The sequence below is a fragment of the Tamandua tetradactyla genome, chromosome 12, assembly GCF_023851605.1.
Source record: "Tamandua tetradactyla isolate mTamTet1 chromosome 12, mTamTet1.pri, whole genome shotgun sequence".
In the NCBI taxonomy this organism is placed as follows: domain Eukaryota; kingdom Metazoa; phylum Chordata; class Mammalia; order Pilosa; family Myrmecophagidae; genus Tamandua; species Tamandua tetradactyla.
This window is the reverse complement of record NC_135338.1, coordinates 24606648-24629729: the sequence shown is the minus strand read 5'-3', so window position 1 is coordinate 24629729 and position 23082 is coordinate 24606648. Positions and strand designations below refer to the sequence as shown.

The following is a 23082-nucleotide window of genomic DNA, read 5'->3' as shown; positions in this document are numbered from 1 at the left end:
ATAAAAATAAATAATAGGGGGAACAAATGTTAAAATAAATTTAGTTTGAAATGCTAGTGGTAAATGAAAGTGAAGGGTAAGGGGTATGGTATGTATAATCTTTTTTTTCTCTGTTACCATTTTATTTCTTTTTCTGTTGTCTTTTTAGTTCTTTTTCTAAATCGATGCAAATGTTCTAAGAAATGATGAATATGCAACTATGTGATGATATTAAGAATTACTGATTGTATATGTAGAATGGAATATCTTAATGTTTTGTATGTTAATTTTTTTTAATTAATAAAAAAAGTTAAAAAAAAAAAAAGATTTCAAGAAAGCTTGTACCAGTTCTCATCCTTACCTGGAATCTATGTAACTTCTTAGTTCATTACATCTTTACTAATATTGACTTACAAAAATTTGAACAGTTTCATGAGTTAGTTTTTTTTTCTAAATTTGCATTTCTTTCATTACTAGTGAGGTTAAACTTTTCTCCACTGTGTTTACTAGCTGTTTCTTCTGTGAAATTTCTAGCCCTGCCCTTTGTCATTTTTCTATGGTGGCTGTGCTGGTCTGAAACTATTGTATACCCCATAGAAGTCATGTTTTTCTAAGCCATTCTCGTGTGTGCAGACCTATTGTGAGCAGGACTTTTGATTAGGGTGTTTCCATAGAGATGTGACTCACCAATTCAAGGTAGGTCTTAATTTTCTTTCCTGGAGTTCTTTATGAGATGATGAAAGGCAGAGAGCTCAGAGACAGCAATGCCCAGGAGGAACAAGCAAGGACACACAGAAGCCCAGAGGCATTTTGAATTGAACTACCAGCAGATGTCACATGTGCCTTCCCTTGTGACAGAGGAACCCCGGATACTATCAACCTTTCTTCAGAGTCAAGGTACCTTTCTTTGGGTGCCTTAATTTGGACATTTTGACAGCCTCAGAACTGTAAATTTGTAACCTAATAAATCTCCTCTGCAAAAGCCAATCCATTTCTGATATATTAGATTCCGGCAGCTTTAGCAAACCGAAACAGTGGCCCTGGTGGAGGTTTTCAGCAGTGGTCTTCTCATTGTTCTTGGACCCTCTCATCCATTCGGCCTCCAGATTAATCTTTTAAAAGCACAGCTCCCTCATTCTCTTGCATGGAAGCTATTGGTGGTTCAGGTTTGCCCAAAATGTGAAATCCAAACTTCTCAATTTGGCATTCAGAGATTACAAATCACTTCCCAATCTTATATTCTAATAGTCTCCACCTATTTCATGCTCCATCCAAATTGAACTAGCTTTGTGTTTTTTCACTTTTGGCCCTTTTCCAAAGCCACTGATTTCTTTAAATTTTTATTTTCCTATTTCCACCCCTACCCTGATCTATTGACATTTCACTCCATCCTTCAACGTATTGTGTATTTTTACATATATTTTACACCTTAAGGTAACCCTTGCATTGTATTCATAGCCTCATTGCAGAGATGAGGAAACTAAGGCTCATGTGGGTTCCATAATTTGGCCAAAACGTTGCAACTAAAATGCAACAAGGTAGGATTCTAATCCTGGTCTCCTGGCTCTGATTTCCAAATTTTTTTCTATCACACTGCAGTTTATTGAAACCAGGTTAAGTTTGATGGTAAGGATGGCTACTGCATATTTCAGGACATCTCACAACTCCTTTACACCGGGGTTCTGGGGATTGACTCTGATTAAAATGTGGTTACCTTGGGTAGGTTCCATAGTATTTTGATAATCAATGTCAGTTAGCTAACCAAGAAGCATGGTTTTGGTTATCACTCTTGTTCCTAATTATTAAAGAATGAGCATCTTTCACGTCACTTACCTTTTCCTGTTGCTTTGCCTTTCTTATGTCATCATTTTCAAACACCACTCTGACGCCAGTGAAGTCTGTGACTTTGGGGGTGTCTGTGACTTCCATGACTTCTGTGACTATTTTTACCTCTGGGACCTGTGAGACCTCATTTTCTGGAACATCTGTGACATCTGTGACGTCGGTGACATCTGTGAATCCTGAGAAATCTATGCTTTCCATGGCACATGTGTGCTCTATACATTGGTACGTGGGCTGAGTCTGGACAGCTGCATACTCTGTAATATCCACGATGTCCCCAGAGCCCGTGATGTCTGTACTATTTGTGATTTCAGAGAGGCTTGAGACTCCAGGCACTTTGGAAGTTCTCATTTTCTCCTGATTCAAGAGGGAGATGAGTTCCACCCACTGACAAAATAGAGTTTCCTGTTTATATGCGGGGGCACAGAGCTGCAGGTAGTAGGCTCGACCACTCACCAGCTTTACCTTGAGGCGCATATTCTCAGCATCATGCACAGAGAGATTCACAAACTGCAGAGGAAGAAATCTACAAACAAACCAGTGTACCCTCACCTGGTGACCAACTTCAATAAGGCCTTTTATCTTCTATTTATGGCAGTTTAAGGAACAAAACACAGGACAATAGGCTCATCTCTCAGATAGATCTGGGGAGGGCCAGGCGAAGGTGGAGCAGTGCTTGTGGCCCCCATGTTCCCAGTTCTGGCTCTTAGTTAGTTTGTTTTTTTGTGGCAAAAAATATATATACATATATGTAACATAAAATTTGTCATTTTAAACGCACAGTTTAATGGCATTAATTACTTTTACAATGCTGTGCTACTATCACCACCTTTTATTACTAAAACTTTTTCATCAACCAAAATAGAAACTCTTTATCCTTTCAGCAATAACTCCCTATTTCCCCTCCTCCCAGAGGTCCTTGGCTTTTGAGGCTCAGAACTTTGACCTTTAGTATATGGAGAGGTAATCAGGTTCAGGGGTCATCTCATCTTAATCATACTCCTAAGACCCTGATGCATTAAAGAGTCAGAAATTGTCCCATTTAGTTAATCTGATGCAGTAGAGATTTAGAGAAGTTAAATGATTTGTTCAAGGTCATACAAAAAGTTAATGAGTGGCCGGGACAAGACCAGAGCTAGTTCAGATGGAAGTTGGGCTGTGGGAAGGAGAGGGACAAGTTCTGGAAAGGCAGTGCATTATGAGCCTTTGACTCCTGTAATTTAGCTTTAATTAAAAAAAAAAAATTAACCATTTGGTTGACTGCCAGGTTGTCAAAAACTATTTCCCCTAACTTTAAGGACACAACTCTCCTGTCATTTGCAGCTGGGAGTATAGCAAGTAAAATGCTCCCTTGGAGAAATTGTCAGCATTTTCATTTTCGCCTTCTCAGGGGTAAAGCATATTTTCCATGACATCCTTAACCTATTTTGTAACTCACCTGGTGAGCACCAGTTTATCTTTGGGAGCTGTTAGGAGGCTTTTAAAGAGGCCCTTTGTATTTTTCTGGGCACTGCATGTCAGATGTGCCAACAGCATGATGTTGGGGACCTTGTTGGTGGGACTGGAAGAGCAGATGCCCACTGTCACCCAGTTGGCTCGGTTATGAATGTAGATGGATTCACCTTTCCTGTTGACCTGAGGACAGAGAACAGGAAGAATTTTTTGACGAAGTGCGTGTCCCTGACAACCTTGCCCACCAGAGCAGTGTAAAAGCAGGAGAGGATGTAAAGAGAAACGAACTATGATGCATTCATTCATCTACTCGTGCATTCTATTCTTGGAAACATCCCGGGGACTGGACAGACACAGTTCCTGACCAGAGGTCTACCAGGGGGAGGCAAACAGTAAATACTGAGGTGCATAGATTTAATTACTGTTGTAAGAAGTGTTACCAAGTACAAGTTCAGGGTGCTTTGGGAACATATAATAGGGGGGATTTGAATTAGAGTGGGGCTATAGGCAGTGGCGTGCTCTAGGAGGACACATACACACACAAGTTCATTATACATTTTATTGACATAAAAGATGAGTAGTACACAACTTACAAATAATAACATGCACCACTCTCTATTTTAAATACCATATAGCCAACTGAATTGCACAGAAGACCTCATGCATCCAGACCCTTTACTGTATCTGCAACCTCAAGAGCGATGATACTTGTAGCATGTAGCAAAATAACAGGAACAATGTTTTCAGTAGTTATTGCCATTGTTTTGAATATAATTTATTTAATTGTAAGTTTATATAATTTAATTTTAAATCACGGTTGTGTTTAACAACCAACTTGCAAACTTCTTGAACACTTAACAATCAGGCAGCTCCAACAGACCCCTGGATATAAGGTCCAAGAAGTCTCCCGTGAGGAAGGAACCTCTAGCTAGACCTGAACAATGAGGGAAATAAACTAGGGGAGAAGAGACCTCTCTTCTTCCCATTAGAGAAACAATATATGCAAAAACCTCTAAGTCCAAAAATCTTGACCAGTAAAATCCTTGCCAGCCAGCAGAAGAGGCTGGAACATGGGTAGATGCGAAAATGAAAGAAGACAGAAAAGGGCTATGTATGGTTTCCGAGCTGTACAATAACTGTTTCAATTCAAACGGAATCACTTGAAAATGTATATATTCAGAAAGCGATTGTGGTACATGCTACTGGTTACAGACCCAAAGCCATGCCTCTCTTCCTCCTGGCAACAAAAACTTAATTGCCTGGTATTCACCCAGCAGGAATGGAGATCCAGCTCATGGCTAAACCTCGATGAACCTAAACCAGTTTCCAATGCTCCTTGGCAGTGATTGCTTTCAGCAAGGGCATGCGACCTGGCCAGTGAAACACAGGGGAAGCCTCCTGTTGGCTTCTGGAAAAGGATTCCCAGCCCTCACAAAGAGACACAAGGGTGAGGCATCTCTCTCTGTTGCTGGCAGCTGTTATTTTCTTGTCTGGATGTCATGTGGGGAGATAGTTTAAGGGTGACAGCAAAAGAAGAAAATCTGGGTCCTCAATGACTCCCTGGCAGTGAGCTGATGTCCTGTGTTTTTTCACTATATGAGAGTTTCTTTAAAACTGTTGGATTGGGAATCTTGCTAACTTGCTACCAAAGACATCCTAATTGAGAGAAGCTGTGCACTTCAAGGGATCCTCAAATTATGTATGGTATGGGGCCGTATCTGTTCTGCAGACTGATAAATGCCTTCTCTCACATAGCACAAGTACCAGGTACTTTCGCCACAGCATAAGTAAGGTAATTGGAAAAGGACATAGGAAGAAGTGTAACAAAATAAAAGATTTTTAGTAGTATGGAAATATGTAGAAAGTGAAGTAATCAAATTATGACTTAGGATGTGTTCTGGGGCCTCAGTGTTGGTGTTAGGGCATTTCTATGAAGTTTAGTGGCATGGCCCAAGGCATTTAACTCATTTCCCCTTTCCTTGAACATACTAATGTTGAGTGTTTAGAGGAAAGCTAGAACTGCTCCCAACCGCTTTGAAAGGTAAATTCTTATAAGAAGGACACTTTTCTTCCTGACACTATCATACTATATTTCAAATTTTATTTTATTATAGTACTACAACTTAAATTATATGATTTTATGTTATACTTTGAAACTAAGAGCCAAAATTCCTTTTAATCCCTAGTTGTATCACAGTTTTTATTTTTTAAAATGTCTTCTAAGTCTAGGGAAGAAGTCACCTGAATGGTTTCCTGTGGCAGCATATTTAAAAAATCATTACCATGTAATTTGGGGAAGACGGTGCTAGAAGGATAGATTATGGTGGCAAAGAACAAAATTCCTTGGCCAATTCCGGTCTGTTGAGGGAATTTGAAATGAAGTGATTCTACTTTGACGCTGTAATTCTTTCAGATTGTTCAGAGTTCCAAACTATTCCCTTTAATTGTATAGCACATTCCTTTGCCAACCTCCAGGCTCAGGTATTGTTTACCTGGATAAAGCTGCTCTCCAACATGGGAGGAGACACAGAAAGCGCATACTCTCCTCCACTGAGCATATTTTGAAGCTCTCCTGGGCCATGGGAGCGTGAGATACGAAGGGCACCATGCTCACTGATTCTCATATTAGGCTTCCTGTTCTTCTTCATTGTGCTTAAATAAAATATCAGAAAAGTTAGGACTGCAAATACAATTAATGGGATATAGAGAGAATTTAATATAACAATTGAGTTGTACCATTTTTTCATTCATTCAGCAAATTTTATCAACATCCACCCATGGTACCAGGCACTGGAGATACATGTAAATAGGAATGAGTCATGCCTTTAAGCAGCTTACACTCTACTGGGGAGAAGATAAGCAAGCAAAAAGAGTGGTGGATGATAAGGGCTGTAAAGACTGTAAAACAGATGAAAGGAATGAAAGTGACTGGGGCTGGCCAACACCAAATAGGTGATCAGGAAAGGCTTCACTGAGAGGCCCCTCAATACATGCCTCCCACACCCATCTCCCTGAAGCCATTGTCTTCTGTTTTCCTAACCAATACCCTCCTTTCCACCAGGCAGGACTCTCAACTTCTTATTTATCATCAGACAGGGTATCAGAACTATACTAAACTGAGAACACTTCTAGACCATTCACCCGTGACCAAACCTTGGCTCTTTGTTGAGAGGTGGTTGTCTATCTAATTGATGGTGTGTGAAACATCCCTGCTCTATCACTCTGGCTCTCCCTCTGAAAACTACAGCAGCAGAAGGCAACAGCTCTACTTCATTGTATTTTACCTTTCATCTACCAAAAAAATGACAGAATTCCAAGAAGGGAGTGAGGCCCCAGAAGGAAGTTCTGTTCATACATTCAAAAGATTGCCCTTCCCTCATCATAAACTCCATAGGGAAGTTAGGGGAAGAGTACTTAATTGGTGAGTGATAGCTCTTGTGTATATATCTATATATAGATACATATATATATACATATATGTTCCATCTCAGTCCTTCCTCAGAGACTCCTTGTTTTTCCCTAGTCTAAGCTAAGTAGTGAGTATGTATCGTTGTTGTCCCAGGCAGGGCTGTGGGAGGTAGAGACCCAATCCCCCCACCCGACATCCTCTGAGCATGTGGCTTTGGGACATAGGAGAGCTGTGGGAATTCCAACTCAAGCAAAATCATTCCCATCAGACTTTTGGCTGGTGGCAATTTGATGCTTTCCTTCAGCACATCTTACACTTATGCACAGGGAAAATAAAATGAGTCAAGAAGAACAGGTAAACCCTATTGTAAACAATGGACTATAGTTAATAGTACAATTATAAAAATGTTCTTTCATGAATTGTAGCAAATGTACTACTCTAATGCAAGGTGTTAATTAAAGTGTGTTATATGGTAACTCCATATGCAATGCATAATTTTTCTGTAATCCTGCAATATCTCTAATTAAGAAAAAAAGAGCAAGAAGGTGAAATAGTTCAGAGAAACTAAAATGTAAGAAGGAATGAAATGAAAAGAAAAACATTGAGAAAAGATGGATGAAATAGAACAAAGAAATAAAAATAAATAAATAACAGCCACCTAAACGAGAGGATGGGAAATAACAATGAACATTTATTTACCACTTAATATGTGATCAGCAATAAAGGTTTTGCATGCACTATCTAATTTAATGGTCATAATACTATGAAGTATGCACTATTAAGATTCTCATTTTATAAACAATGCAACTGAGGCTTAGTGAGGGAAAGTAAATTACCCAAGGCCACACAGCTTGTAAATTGCCAAACCAAGAGTCACACCCTGATAATCTGATTAGAGGAAATCATGCTCTCTCCCATCGTTCTGCTTTCTGTGCTTGGAAAGTTGGGTGTGAGAGTTGGCAAAGGAAAAGGGTCAGGATAGGTCAGATGAGTGGGAAAGAGGGAAAAGAGGAGGGGGAGAAAAGAATCAGAGGGTGCTCCTTCTCTTCATCTTCCTATACCCTTCCCTTCCTGAAAAATCTATTTTTATATGCATTTGGTGGGACAGAGAGAGGGAGGAATCTGTGCCCTGGGAAAGTGGGGAGCCAGAGCTCAAAATTCAAGGGAGGTATCTAACAGCCCTTGGAGACAGGAGTATTTGCTTTGGGAGAGAGAGAGTACCATTCAAACCACTTATACTCTTCTTTATTTTCTCCTTGCCACCCTCCTCATATGTCTTATTTCAAGAATAGCTGAAAACCTGTTTCCACTCCCAACATGAAATAATCTGTAAGTCATGCTATTATTAGGACCATGTGACAATATGGAAAATTGTTCATGATAGCATGTAAAGGAGACAAAAGGGTACACAAATCAAGGGCTAGGGTTATGGATGACTTCCTCTTTTTTTTCTAGTTTCCCAATTTTTATTGGTATATTATAATACCTTTTAAATTGGGGATGATATGTTCACTATTTTGACTGTAGTGATTATTTCACAGATATATATGTCAAAACTTATACTGTATGCATTCAATATTTGGCATTTATTGTGTATCAATTGTACCTCAATAAAGCTTTTAAAAAGAAAAAGAAACCTCAAGGGAGGTAAAAGGGCATCTATTGTGGGAGGAGAGAGATGTAACCCAGAGTAAGGAATCAGAGTCTGAGCGGAGTGAGGATGGCATCTGCCCAGGACTGAAGATAATGGGAGAGATGCGGGATTGGTTGCATAATGAGGAATTGATCAAACAAAATAGGAAACCATGAGAATTTGACATAAATAAATTAATAAATTCAAAGTTTGATGAGGAACAGAATTTTTCATAGTTTAAAGTATCTCCCACCAACAGACTTATTAATTTCAAAAGGGGAAAAAGTAACTTTACAGTGAAGAAGCAGTGCAGATATCTTAATAAAATGATGAAAGTGAACACTATCAGTAATGGGACAATTAAAAACCATGCACAATCTGATAAAATGCAAAGAGAAGCACACAGTATTGCTTCAGAATATTCCTACCAAAGATGCATGTCCTGAAACCAAATCATTAGGGAACGTCAGACAAATCCAAATTGAGAGTCATTGTACAAAACAACTGGTCCGTGATCTTACAAATAGTCAACATTATGAACGTCAAAGAGAGACTGAAGAACTGTTCCAGACTGAGGGAGACTAAAGAGATATAATTAAATAAAAAACAAGATTCTGAACTGGATCCTTTTGCTACATAGGCCATTATTTGGATTGGATGACGTTAATATGCAATGCTCATTACCTGATTTTGATGGCTATATTTTGATTATGTAGGAGAATGTCCTTGATTGTAAAACACAAACTATTCAAGGAATGACAGGGCATCAAATTGGCAAATTACTCTCGCAAGATTTAGGAATAAAAGATCTTTGTACTACTGTACTTGTAACTTTTCTCAAAGTTTGTGATTGTTTAAAAGAATTAATGGGGATAATAATAAGGAAAGAGAAGATAAAAGAAGGTATGGAGTAGGATGCGGGAAGGGTGATATATGAGTTCTGAGATTTAGGCAATCAGTGAAAGGCTATATTTATCCACTTCAGGTTTCAAGGAGAAAGCCTTGCGACAACAATTTACAAATCATCACAGTGATAGGAAAGTTAAGAAAGAAAAAAAAAAAAGCACAAAATGGCCCCATTGTCATCTATGTTTTCTTTCCCTTGTGACTTAACTAGTAAGACAAGGTATTTATTCTGTCATCACTTTGTGACTGAGAGCCAACCACCTTATAGAAGTTGTCTTAAAAAAACAGAGTGCTCAAAATGTCAGTTGAATTCCTTGGGCCCTGAATACATGGGAACTTTGTGGAAAATGAGAAGAAATAACTAGAAAAGTGCATTTTTAGGTGAGAGCAAGATATGATGCAGGAAGGAAAATAAAAAGTTCAGCAAAGTTTGACTCGGGATTACTGAGCAGGGTCAAGCAATAAAACAGCAACTGCTCACCCTTAATTTTCCAGAACGTCATGGTTTTTCATACTTTTGCCATTCTCGGCTTAGACTCCCTTATGTCAGTTTACTTGTACCCTGTTGACAGCTAGAAATCTTGTCATAGTAGGGAGCATCCTTGCTACGCTAAGTTCCCAGAGAGAAGGAGCAGAAAAAGAAGCTTGGAAAGTAGGTGAGTAGAAAAGAGAGAGAGAAAGGAAGGGTAAAAGAGAGAGAAAGGGAAGGTGAGGGTGTGATGACGTAGCCTGTATGTACCAAGAATTCTTACCTCAACTCAGGGCCAAGCCACAGTCCTCTCTTAGAGACAAAGCTTTTAGTTCACTTCAGTTTGGTCTTCCTCCTTTTCATGATTAAGCTTTTTGTGAAAGAAACATAAAAATAGAAAATGAAGTTTATAGAAAGGAAGTTGGTTTCAATATTAGCCTTTACCCTTCTTACTTCAGTGAGAGGTCTCTGCCTCAAGAAAGAGTTCTTCCAACTAACGAGGTGGGAGAAGGTAGAGGGCTGCCGTATGTATTTGGTGATGATCCTAATCATAGTCTTTTGGCTAGTGAAACTAGACAGATAATCATGAATCCATAGCTCATAGTTGGCCTATAACTGTCAGACAGTCCCCATACCCAACGTAGATATGTGATAATGTCACAAAGGAAGTAATATAGACTCAACCTGTGTGTAATGGAGGGTTGTAAGAAGTGTGAGTTATTTTTTTCCCATAAAAAGCCAAAATAACCTATACATCTATCTTGCCAGCTGGTAGCTATTGTCTATTTGTACATACTTATCCATGATTCATGCTTATGCTTGTTGTTTCGTCACTTACATATAATTATCACAGCATAACGTGGTTGCAGTCACTGTAGATATCTTCTTTCCCCTCTGTGAAGAGTTAAGTAGTACCTTCAGGAATATCTGAACCAGATGAGTCACAACTCATACTTGTTAATAAAAGTCAAGTGCAGGGCCACTAAGGGAGCTGGTATAGTAGGAACATAATGGGACTCTGAAGTCACACACACTCAAATTCATAATTGAGCTCTGTCACCTGCTACATTTATGACCTTGAGCGAGTTATTTAACATTTCTGAGCTCAATCTCCTTATCTGTAAAATGAAGATAACACTACCCAACTCAAGTCAGTACTGGGATGATTAAATACACTGATGAATAGAAGATACAGCACATGGTGGCTATCACATAATTAGCACTGGCATGGTGGCCATATAGAGCCACTGCCTGTGTGGGTGCTACACCTTACTCTGTGCTGAAAAGTATAATCTACTCAGCATCTGCTGGATTCACTCTTGATCACTGCTAGTTTCATATTTCCCAAATGTCTTTCCCTCTAAGAAACATTTTCAGTTTCATACCTCTGAAATGCATATTCTTTTGATCCCGCTAAGTCAGGAGGCAGTTGTTTTGTAGTTGTCATTGGTTACCATGAATGAACTTAGTCATAGCTGTCCAAATCAAATTATGTACATTGATTGTACTACATGGGCTGCATTTAGTTTCTATTTAAAATGTGTTCTTAATGATTACCTGAAAACTTCTGTTGACACCTTCTGGTAAGATTAAGAAAGTTCTAGCACAAAACTTGTAGAATGTATGCCAGAGGCTTCAAAGAAAGTTCCAGAGATGAAAGTAGAGCACTCTTTTAAGAAGCACACAGAGGATGACAGCACAGAAGACAATAGATATTGCATGAGCAAATTCTAATAAGAAAGCACTGAGTTACATAATTTGCAGCATAATTTTTTCTTTTCAGTGATACACAGAATAATAGTATAGCCTTTAAATGACAGATCTTAGATTTGATGAAATGTAACAGTCAAAGCTTGCACATCCAAAGGTAGAGTGCACATTTTTGGGAAAAAAAGTCACTTTGTGAAAGGAAAAACATGCATATATTGGAGGGTGTGTCTACTGTTTATAGATACATGCTAATCAATAGATGCCACATGGCTACTGGAACTGGGAAATGTCCCTAGCCAGTATGGTCATTTTTGTGGCCTCCTGAATCCCCTTGCTCTGAGAACAACTCCTTCAGTGAGCAATCATTGGATGATCTCCCAGGGTAGCAGGTGTAGCTTTGCATTCAGGGCCCCAGACTTGGCAGTGAGGGAAGAGGAATGCGATACTTGCAGCCATGACTGGGTCTCTGCCCCTGTAGGTCCCTTTTGAATTCTGGATGAGGTCAGCTAAGGAGCAGAAAATGGAACAGACTCTTATAAAGCAACTGATGTGATATTTTCTGTTTTAAAACATTTGTTCTGGAATTATTTTGTCAGTTTTGGATTAGGTGTTTAGATGGTAAATGTATGCTGAATTTTGACCAGTTTTGTTATAACTATGATTTTATCTGTGCTACCCCCAGCCCTAACTCTTCAATTACCTTAGTTAATTAAAAAGTTGAGACTGCACTCTCTTAAGACAACTGAATTGCGTTGTGAAGCCATATTTGGCTAACACATATACACATCACAAACTTTGTCAATAGTCCAAAAGCAGGATTAGCTTTTTGTCTGTGTAAATATGCTTAAAAAACTCCACTATTTTCTACAGCAGTTCTAGGTTTATGGAAAAATTGCACAGAAAATACAGAGAATTCCCATGTACCCTCATCACCTTTGCACACAATTTTCCCCTATTATTAACAACTTCCATCAGTTTTAACATCTGTTAAAATTGAGGCGCCAACATTAATACATTATTATTAGCTGAAGTCCATTATCTACATTAGGGTTTGTACATTTCTATGGGTTTAACAAATGCATAGTGTTTTGAATCCACTATTACAGTATCTTACAGAATAGTTTCACTGCCCTAAAATGCCTTGGGGTTCACTTATTCATTTCTTCCCCTCTCTCCCTGAACTCCTGGCAACCACTGATCTTTTAATGTCTCTATAGTTTATCCTTTTCCAGAATGTCATATAATTGGAATCACACAGGATGTAGTCTTTTCAGACAGGTTTCTTTCACTTAACAATATGGATTTAAGTTTCCTCCATGTCTTTTGTGTCTTGATAGCTCATTTCTTTTTATTGTGGAATAATATTCCGTTGTATGGATGTACCATAGTTTATCTATTCACCTGTTGAAGGACATCTTGGTTGCCTCCAATTTTGGGCAATCAGGAATAAAAAGTGGCTATAAACATGTGTGCAGATTTTTAACTCGTTTGGGTAAATACCTAGGAGCACTATTGCTGGGTCAAATGGTAAGCTTGTATTTAGCTTTGTAGAAAACTGTCAACTGCCTTCCAAAGATATTGTGCTGTTTTGCATTTCACCAGTAATGAATGAGAGTTCCTCTCATTTCCAACTCAATCCCTCCCAAGCACACATTCAGTGGGATTAATCACATTCATGATGTTGCAGTATCCTCAGCACCATCCATTACTAGAACTTTCCCTTCACCTTAAACAGAACCACTGCACAAATTTTGCATTAACTTCCTATTGCCCCTGCCCCCCAACCCCCACTCTAGTAATCTATACTCTACTATCTGTCTTTAGGAGTTTGTCTTTTGAATTCTGGATGAGGTCATCTAAGGAGCAGAAAATGGAACAGACTCTTATAAAGAAAAAAATATTCTCTGATATCTTCTTTGTGGTTACTGTGGGGCTTAAATTTAACATCCTAAATCTATAACAATCCTATTTGTTTTATACCAATTTAACTTCAGCAGTACATACAAACTATGTTCCTATACCTCTCTGTGCTCCCACCTTATGCAGTTCTTGTCATAAATTACGTATTTATACATTATGAGTTCCAAACCAGTGATTTATCATTGTTTTGTACATTTGCCTTTTAGATCCTTTAGGAAGTAAAAAAGTGGAGTTACAATAAAACAAAAAAAAACACAGTGGTACTGGTATTTATGTTTACCCATGTCATTATCTTTGCTGGAGATCTTTATTTTTTCAAGTGGCTTCAGTTAATTGTTGTTTTAATTTCCTGGACTGCTCAAGGAAATACTAATGCAATGGTCTGGCTTACACAGTGGGAATTTTTCGCTCATGGTTTTGAGGCTGGGAAAATGTCCAAATCAAGGCATCATCAAGATGATGCTTTCTCCCTGAAGCTGTGGAACTCTGGGTCTGACTGCCAGCGATCTTTGGTTCTTCTGGCACGTGGCAGGAACATGGCTGTGTCTCCTGGTCTTCTTCCTTCTCTTTGGGATTCCGTTTAATCTTCTCGCTTTCTGTGGCTTTCTCTCTCATGTCTGAATTCACACCAGTAATAGGATTAAGACCCATCCTGATTGGGTTGGGCCACACATAGCTCAACTGGTGTTGTCTCATCAAAAGTCCTACTTAAATGGGTTCATACCCACAGGAATGGATTAGATTTAAGAACATGCTATTCTTAATTGTCTGCTGTCATCTCCTTTCAACCTGCAGAACTCCCTTTAGCATTTCTTGTAAGGTTGCTCTTGTGGTGACGAAATCCCTCAGTTTTTGTTTATCTGGGCAAATCTTAATTCCTCCCTCATTTTTTCTTTTTTAATTTTTATTTTAGTAACATATATACAACCTAAACTTCCCCCATAACCACATTCAGATATATAATTCAGTGATAGCTACATTCACAGTGTTGTGCAACCATCACCATCATTCATTATCAGATCCTTTTCATCATTCCCAATAGAAATTCTATATCAAATTCTGAAAAATAAATTATACCAGATGCAGAATTCTTGGATGGCAATTTTTGTTTTCAGTACTTTAAGTACATTTCCCCAGTGCTTTCTTTCAATTTGAAATCAGTACTTAATCTTACTGAGGCTCCCTTACATGTGACATGTTGTTTCTCTCTTGTGGCTTTCAGAATTCTCCTGTTACCTTGGCATTTGACAATTTGATTATAACATGGTATAGTGTAGGTCTAGTTTGGTTTCTCAAGCTCTGTTCAGTTTTCTTCATTCTTTCCTCTCTCTGCTCCTCAAAGTGGATGACTTCAATCTTCCTATCACTTTCTTCTGCCGGCCTCCAATCTGGTGTTGGAGTCCACTGGGAAATTTTTAATTTTTTTTACTGTGGTCTTCAGCTTTGTTTGGCTCCTTTCATAAGTGTTCTCTCTCTGTTGATATTCTCTTTGTATTCACCTACCATTTTCCTGGTCTCCTCTAGTTCTTTGTCCATGTTTTTCTCTAGCTCTCTGAGCACATTAAGGATCACTTCTTAAAAGTCTTTGCCTTGGGCGGGCCGCGGTGGCTCAGCGGGCAAAGTGCTTGCCTGCTATGCCGGAGGACCTCGGTTCGATTCCCGGCCCCAGCCCATGTAACGAAAACGGAGAAACAAAATACAATAAAACAAGAAAATGTTAAAAAAAAAAAAAAAAAAAAAAAGTCTTTGCCTGGACAGTTCCAGGAATAATCCTCCTCATTGATGGTTTCTAAAGCCTTAAAGTTCTTCTCTGCCTTGGCCATCACCTCTGTTTCTTTGTGTATTTTGTTACCTGTTCTTGAAACCTAGACCATTTGATACTTTAGTGTGTTATCACTGTAATTTAGACTCTGAGGAGGCTTGACTCCCCCTAGTGCTATCACAGAGCTCTCCTTAAATGCTGGAGATAAGAAAAAAATAGGAAAAAAAAGAAGGAAAAAAGAAAACCTCTTTCCAGTCTTTGAATACTGACCTGTGTGACTGCTCTCCTTCAGGGCTTATGCATACAACGAGTTCGAGAATAGTTCCAAGCCAAAGCATGGCCTCCATGATCCTTTCTGTGCCTCTTGTGTTGGACATGTACAGTACACGGCACTAGGAAGGCTCGTTCACAAGGATATGAATATCCCCTTTTTCTAGGAAATAATTTTCCAATGGTGCGGGCACTGCATGGTATGTCCAACAGCCAGGAATCCTTTGCCCCAGGCAAACACTTGACTGCTCTCCCACCGTGTTCTATAGAAGGGCTTGAAGAGGCACCTTGTACATGCAGGGCAAATTCTTCTACATGCAAGGCAAATTCAGGCCACCAACAGACTGATTGGTCCAGACACACATCCTCCCAGTATATGCTTAAAGGTTATTCTGCTTCCTCTGGAACCAGGACCAGTTACCAATTATAGTGCAGAGCTATTTAGAACATCACATTTTCTTGTGAGAAGTGCCAAAATTAATTGTGTTCTATAGGCAAACATGTCTAAGAAATGATTTTTCCTTTTGAAAAAAAATTGTAGATGAGTTCAAGCTTCTCACTCTGATAAGTCTGTTGCTCTCTGCTGTGCTTTCTCGGTTGCAGGGGTGAGGCACAGAAAAAAAGGACAGTTTGAAAGTCAGCTCACAGGCCCCAGCTCCTCTTATCCCCGTGAGCAACGTTTACTGAGTGTTCTATCTAGTTTGCTAGCTGCCGGAATGCAATATACCAGAAACGGAATGGCTTTTTTTTTTTTTTTTAGGGTTTTTAAAAAAAAATTTTTTATTAATTAAAAAAAAAATTACAAGAAACAAACATTCCCAACACATACACTCAGCAATTCACAATATCATCACATAGTTGCATATTCATCATCATGATCATTTCCCAGAACATTAGCATCAATTCAGAAAAAGAAATAAAAAGGCAACAGAAAAATATAACAAACAGAAAAAAAAAATTTACAGTCTATACCCCTTATCGGAATGGCTTTTAAAAAGAGGAATTTAATGAGCTGCTAGTTTACAGTTCTAAGGCTGAGAAAATGTCCCAGTTAAAACAAGTCTATAGAAATGTCCAATCAAAGCCATCCAGGGCAAGATACCTTGGTTCAAGAAGGCCGATGAAGTTCAGGGTTTCTCTCTCAAGTGGAAGGGCACATGGTGAACACAGTTAGAGTTTCTCTGTCATCTGGAAAGGCACATGGTGAACATGGTCAGGGTTCCTCTCTCACCTGGAAGGGCCCATGGCGAACACGATGTCATCTGCTAGCTTCTTCTCCTGGCTTCCTGTTCCATGAAGTCCCCTGGGAGGCATTTTCCTTCTTCATCTCCAAAGGTTGCTGACTGGTAGACTCTGCTTCTCGTGGCTATGTCATTCTGCTCTGCTCTCTCTGAATCTCTCGTTCTCCAAAATGTTTCCTCTTTTATAGAACTCCAGAAATTTGTCAAGACCCACCCAAATGGGTGGAGACACATCTCCCCTAATCCAGTTTAACAACCACTATTGATTGGGTGACATCTCCAGGGAGATGATCTGATTACAGTTTCAAACATACAGTATTGAATAGGGATTATTCTGCCTTTATGAAATGGGATTTTGATTAAAACATGGCTTTTCTAAGGTCCATACATCCTTTCAAACCAGCACTCTGAGTATGATTAATTTTGGTGATTTAAAATAATTTAAATTTGTGTATGCTAGAATTTTACAGATAGTTCTGTTTTCTATTAATTTTATCCATGGATAAGTTTTCTTAATAGCTTCATTGAGATACAATTTATATACCATAAAGTTCACTTTTTGAACTTTTTTCAATTATTTTTAATATATTTACAGAGTTGTGCAACTGTCACCATAATCTTAGATTATCATCATTTTCATGGATGCATTTTAAAAAAATTTCTTGTGGTAAAATACATACAATTAAAATGAGCTATTTTAATTCTTTTTAGTGGCATAATTCAGTCAGTGGTGGTAATTACATTTTCGATTTGCATAACCATCACTACTATTCATAGTATTTGTCATCATTTCAGGTGGAAACTCTGTATCCATTAAGCAGTAAGTCCCCCTTTGCCCTTTCTTCCTGACTCTATTAACCTCTAATACACTTTCTGCCTCCATGAATTTACTTATAAATTGAATCATACAAAATTTTCTATTTGTGTTTGGCTTATTTCACTTAGCACAATGTTTTGAAGGTCCATCCATGTTGCTGCATGTATTAGAACTTCATTTTTATGGCTGAATAATATTCCATTACATATAATGCCACATTTTGTTTTTCTGTTCATCTGTTGATAGACATTCGAGTTTTGTTTCTACTTTTTGACTATTGTGAATAATGCTGCTATGAACATTGGCATACATATATTTGCTCAAATCCATTTTCGTTTTTCTGTTGGGGGTACATACCTTGGAGTAGAATTGCCAGGCCATATGGTAATTTCATGTGTAACTTTTTGAAAAACTGACAACTGTTTTCCATAGTGTTGTCTCATTTTACATTTCCACAAGCAAGACAATTTCTTCACATCCTTGCCAACACTCGTTATTTTTATTTTTAAAATAATAGCTATTCTAGTGGGTGTGAAGTGGTATCCCTTGTGATTTCGATTTTCATTTCCCTAATAACTAATACTGAGCATCTTTTCATGTGCTTATGGACCATTTGTCTATCTTCTTTGGAGAAATGTCTATCAAGCCCTTTGTACATTCTAAAAATTCAGTTCTTTTCGTTACTGAGTTGTAGGAATTCTTTATATTCTACATTTTAAAACTTTATTAGAGATATGGTTTCCAAATATTTTTCCCATTCTGTCAATGTCTTTTTACTTTCTTGATAATGTTCTCCCCTCCCCCCACCCCCGCCCCACATGGGCGGGCATCAGGAATCGAACCCGGGTCTCTGGCATGGCAGGTGAGCACTCTGCCTGCTGCGCCACCATGGCCTGCCCTCTTAATAATGTTCTTTTATTGCTCATGCTTTTGGTATTATATCTAAGAATTCGTTGTCAAATTCAAGGTCATGAAGATTTACCCTTATGTTTTTTTCTGAGTTCTATGATTTTTAGGTTATATATGTAGTTTGTTCATTAAAAAAAAATTATTTCAAAATAATTTCAAACTTACAGAACAGATGCAAAAGTAATTCAAAATCCATAGAGAACTCCAACAAACCCTCCACCCAGATACGTGGATCACCAACTTTTAACGTTTTGAAACATTTGCCATTCCTCCCTCCCTCCCTCCTTCTTTCCATCCTTCCTTCCTCCCTCTGTCCCTCCCTCCCTTCCTTCTTTCCCTCTCTCTTTCTTTTCCTCCCTCCCTCCCTCCCACTCCCTTCTCCCTTTTTTCTCTCTTTCTTTTGAACAGATTTGGCACCCTTGTTGAAAATCAATTGGCCATATATGTATGGGTTTATTCTGAAATTGGGTAAGTTTTTCATAAGGATAAATGTTTAACATGAATAGCGAATTTATGCCTACCTTGCATCATCTTGTGACCGTTGTATGTCAGACAGGATTATATGACTTATAACTTTTATATTGAGGTGTCGGAGAAGGGAGATGATGTAAGTGAAATTTGCAATAATATTATTCATATTAATCAGATGAACATTTGTAGATTCTACATGAATATTTAAACAATAAAGCAAGGTTTATTTATGTAGATTCTTTATGAAAGTGCATACTATCATGCTTTGTTGATACTTTATGTGCAGCAGAGATCTAAAATATAAAGACCTCATAAAAAATACATTTTAGTATTAAACATAGATAGATCATATTAAAGGGTCAATGAATGCATATATACATAGAATTACCATAAATATGTGCTAAAGGAATTTGTAAATCAAAGCAGAAAAGTGAAGCAATGTTGCTATAGGCTATTGTGTTGCTATACCCAGAGCTACTATTCCTTTCACCGATCACAGGATCTTTTGCTATAATTTGTTCTACTAGGATTGTGTATTAATTTTCATAATCAGGGTGGGCCACGGTGGCTCAGCAGGTAAGAATGCTTGCCTGCCAAGCCTGAGGACCTGGGTTCGAGTCCCGGTGCCTGCCCATGTAAAAAAAATAAAAATAAAATAAATTAATAAATAATTTTCATAATCATAGTTTGTATTTTTTTTTATAATTTGTGCTTTTTGCTGTGCCTATTAAATGTCCTACTCATCTATTTAAGCAAGAAATATATAGGGCCATATTGTAGATAAGGGTTTAACTGTGTTATAGAGCAAAGGCAGCATAAAGGAATCTAATTCTATTTGGCAGGGACCCCAGTTTATCCTGTCAGTGGCAGAGCCTTTTTTATTTCTTTTGAATTAGTCCTTTTTTCCTCTCAATCTTTGTTTTGCTCTCCTTCTCCAACTGAATGGAGATTAATTCAGCAGTTTTCACTTTTCTGCAGATTAGAGTATAATTTTCATTTGAGAAAGGGTTGTTTGCTATTTTTAGTGAAGGAAAAGGTAGAGACAGTCCATATTAAATCTGATAACCAGCCAGACACCAACGCCAATCATTTAAAGGAGGGAACTAAACATAGAGAAGCAATGAGATGTATATATTTCAGGGGTGGAACTACTTCAGCTTTGCCCTAGACTTCCCCTGATGTCACCAGGATTTCCCATCTGTGTAATGCTTCAAGGATGACCAAGGCTCCATTAGGGCTGAGCCTTGGTATGGGTAAGAAGTTCAACCTGTGGTGGTAGTGGTAGGGTGTTGTTAATTTCTCAGAAATAAATTGATTCAATAAATGAACCTTCATTGCAGTCATACGGAATTTTTAGGAAGCAAGACAGTTGAAGTTTTAATGGAAATTTGGGGAGGGAAGGAATGGGAGTCTGAGAAGCCAGCATCAAAGTGTTTTGGTTGGCTTTTTGGACTGCCTGATTCAGAGGGATGTTAATAAATGCCCCTAAAATAAAGATTTCCTATATATCATTCCAGTGTGGCCTTTTCCCCTAAAATTTTATTGTAAAACATTTTCAAACTTACATCAAAGTTGAAAAAACTTTATGGTAAACACCAATATACTTAGCACCTAGAATCTTATGTGGTCTCTTTCTTTTTATTGTGTGATTTCCTATTTATTATTATAGGATGGCCCTGAATGATGATGTTTACCTGTTACTCATTAAATTATTCTCTGTGATAACTGGTGCTTGGGGTTAATTCTTTACAGCACTTTGAAGCATAGAATTCATTTAGATGAATTTTCTCTAAATCTTAACACACTAATAAACATATTTTTAGGGTGAGTCCATCTACCATTCTAGTTGCACATTTGACAAGATCTGAAAATTGTGGCACTCTCTTTTGATATTGGTACCCCAGCTAACTTTTCAGCTTTGAACACAAAGTCCTGTGTTCTGGATCTTCTCTTCCATTTGAATCATTAATAATGATGACATTTCCAGAAATTCAATTCTCAGTTATTACTGAAGAAAATTAGGGAAAACTATAGTTTGAAAAATAAAAATTTAAAATAACCCAGAAAACCTGTTTTCATTTCAAACTCAAGTCCTCAACGACATTATTTTCAAGAAAAAGAAATTCAGTAACCAGTTCTTAATTTTTCTGAGCTTTCCTGCTTATTCTCGTTGAGGTACAAGAAATGACATTATAAGGAAGATGGGGAGAGAACAGACGCACTCTGCTCTCCAATTTTTAGAATTGAAGAACTTTCCATTTCTTTCTTCCTCAGATTCACCCTAAAGTTGCAGTAATTAGACAGTTTCTTACCTTAGAGGCGAGGCTGAAATAGATCCCTGGAGATCTCCTGGATTTTGCTAGGAGAATGGTCTCCAAATGGCAGGTTTCCACTCTTTTCACATTTCCTTAGCAGAAGATGTTTCTGTGTACTAAGCAGGCAGCTAACCACATAGTAAAAGAAGCACAGGTCAGGCTGCTCTGGGCATTGTTCCACTGCTCCTGCATCACAATGTGCTGACATGGTCTGAAGTAAGAGAAGAGCACCTGGAAGGAGCAATATTCAAAGACAACTACTGAGGTTAAGTGTTGCTAGCATTGCTGTGGATCCCAGACAGGGTCTGGTTATGGTGTGAAGCTTTTGGAAGTTTTCTTGGACAGAAAAGTCAATTTAGAAATGGTTTAACCTTGGAAGAGATATGCCGCTGATAAAGCTGAAAATACATCATTTCATCTCCCCATACCCTAATTCCCAGAAACTTACACATATTCAACTCACTTTAAGCCCCTGTGAATAAAAGCTTAAAAAAGAATGTAGCATTCTTAGTGGGCAGAGGTCACCTCTTCTTTATTTTCATATCTCCAGCATCTAGTGTATTCTGGATACATGCTATAGTAGACACTTGATTGTTGAAGGAAGGAAAGAATATAAATACATGATAGCTTCTTTCCGAACATATCCTCTCTTTTGAGGATATTGTGCTGGTTTGAAACTATTATGTACCCCAGAAAAGCCATGTTCTTTTAATCCTAACCCAATTTTATGGGGGCAGCCATGTTTTTTTAATCCTGATCCAATATTGCAGGGTGGGACCTCTTGATTAGATTGTTTCCATGGAGATGTGACCCACCCGATTATGGGTGTGACCTTATAATTAGATGGAGATATGACTCCACTCATTCAAGTAAACTTAGTAAGTTTACTGGAGTCTTTGAGAGAGCTTACAGAGAAAGAAAGAGTTCAAAACCAACACAGGCACAGATGTTTGGAGATACAGAGGAAAACACCAGAAGGGCACACAGGATCTGCAAGAGCCATTTGAAACCAGAAAATGGGAGAACAGTCCAGCGGATATTGCTATGTGCCTTCCCATAAGATGCTAAGCAAGTCAGAACCCAGAGTTTTGCCCTGGAGAAGCTAAGGGAGGGCACACAGACACAGAGAGGAAGCCACTGGAATCAGAAGCACAAAGCAATGAAGCAGGAGCAAGGATTTCAGACACCAGCCACATGTCTTCCCAGCCGACAAAGAAATCCTAGACACCATTTGGTCTTTCTTTGGAGTCAAGGTAACTATATCTGGATGCCTTAGTTTGGACATTTTTAAGGCCTTAGAACTGCAAACTTGTATAAAAGCTATTCCATTTCTGGTATATTGCATTCCAGCAGCATTAACAAACTAAAGCAGATATGAAATTAGGATATTTTTTCTTTGCCTTTTGTTGCGGTTAGATATTTTGTATAATTTCAAAAGGTCACACTCACAATTGGGTGGGTCACATTTTTATGGAAGCAGAGACAGCCTCTCCCCATGCAGGCCCAGAGTGTTTCCCTTGTGATCTTGCCTTCAGGTACTGCCTTTCTCAAATTTTATGCCAAGTGCCATATGAGTTCCATTGACTAGGTTTCTAATCATCTGTTTCTTCATTTAACATATTTATTATATGATCACCACTTACCAAATTCCTGTTCTTCCTGCCTCAGGCCCAGAAACCCTTTGCATATTTCTGATCTCATCTCTTCAGTGTTGATGTTATTAATTTAATTCTGAGACACCTTGCTGAGACTCTTTGGTATCATCCCACTTCGAATTTTTGAGGCTGCTGGTATGTTGAAAAGTGAAGAAATACCATAAGAGGATTATAAAAAGCATGATATAAAATATTTACCTTTAAAATATTAATGCTTTTTACATACCCTGAATGGAAAACCATATGTATATTTGGAGTTGATGTCATAAGTCTGAATTCAAGGCTCTTTGACAAAGTGGGGTCCATGACCAATCAGTCTGTT

At 38.3% G+C, this 23082-nt stretch overlaps 1 protein-coding gene and 1 long non-coding RNA gene across 6 annotated transcripts in view; one reads left to right on the top strand and one right to left on the bottom strand.

The window, feature by feature from the left end:
- GARIN2 (golgi associated RAB2 interactor family member 2) overlaps positions 1-21307 on the bottom strand; it is a 45553-nt gene extending 24246 nt beyond the window's left edge. For 2 of the 4 annotated variants that reach the window (XR_013160310.1, XM_077122767.1), the window contains exons 1-5: positions 21103-21303; positions 9974-10060; positions 5766-5925; positions 3260-3456; positions 1813-2347 (exon numbers count right to left, since the gene is read on the bottom strand). Coding sequence is in view for 3 of the 4 variants with exons in the window: in XM_077122767.1 (XP_076978882.1) it covers positions 1813-2347; positions 3260-3456; positions 5766-5921 (888 nt within the window). In the remaining variant the exon portion in view is untranslated. Of the gene's footprint in view, positions 1-1812; positions 2348-3259; positions 3457-5765; positions 5926-9973; positions 10061-10528; positions 10585-21102 lie in introns of all 4 variants that reach the window. The other 2 variants (XM_077122766.1, XM_077122765.1) reach the window with 2 other exon arrangements.
- A 540-nt stretch (positions 21308-21847) lies between these two features.
- The window catches only part of LOC143651888 (uncharacterized), a 39974-nt gene continuing 38739 nt past the window's right edge, over positions 21848-23082 (top strand). For both annotated transcript variants that reach the window (XR_013160312.1, XR_013160311.1), the window contains exon 1: positions 21848-22358. This is a non-coding gene — a long non-coding RNA (uncharacterized LOC143651888). The remainder of the gene's footprint in view (positions 22359-23082) is intronic.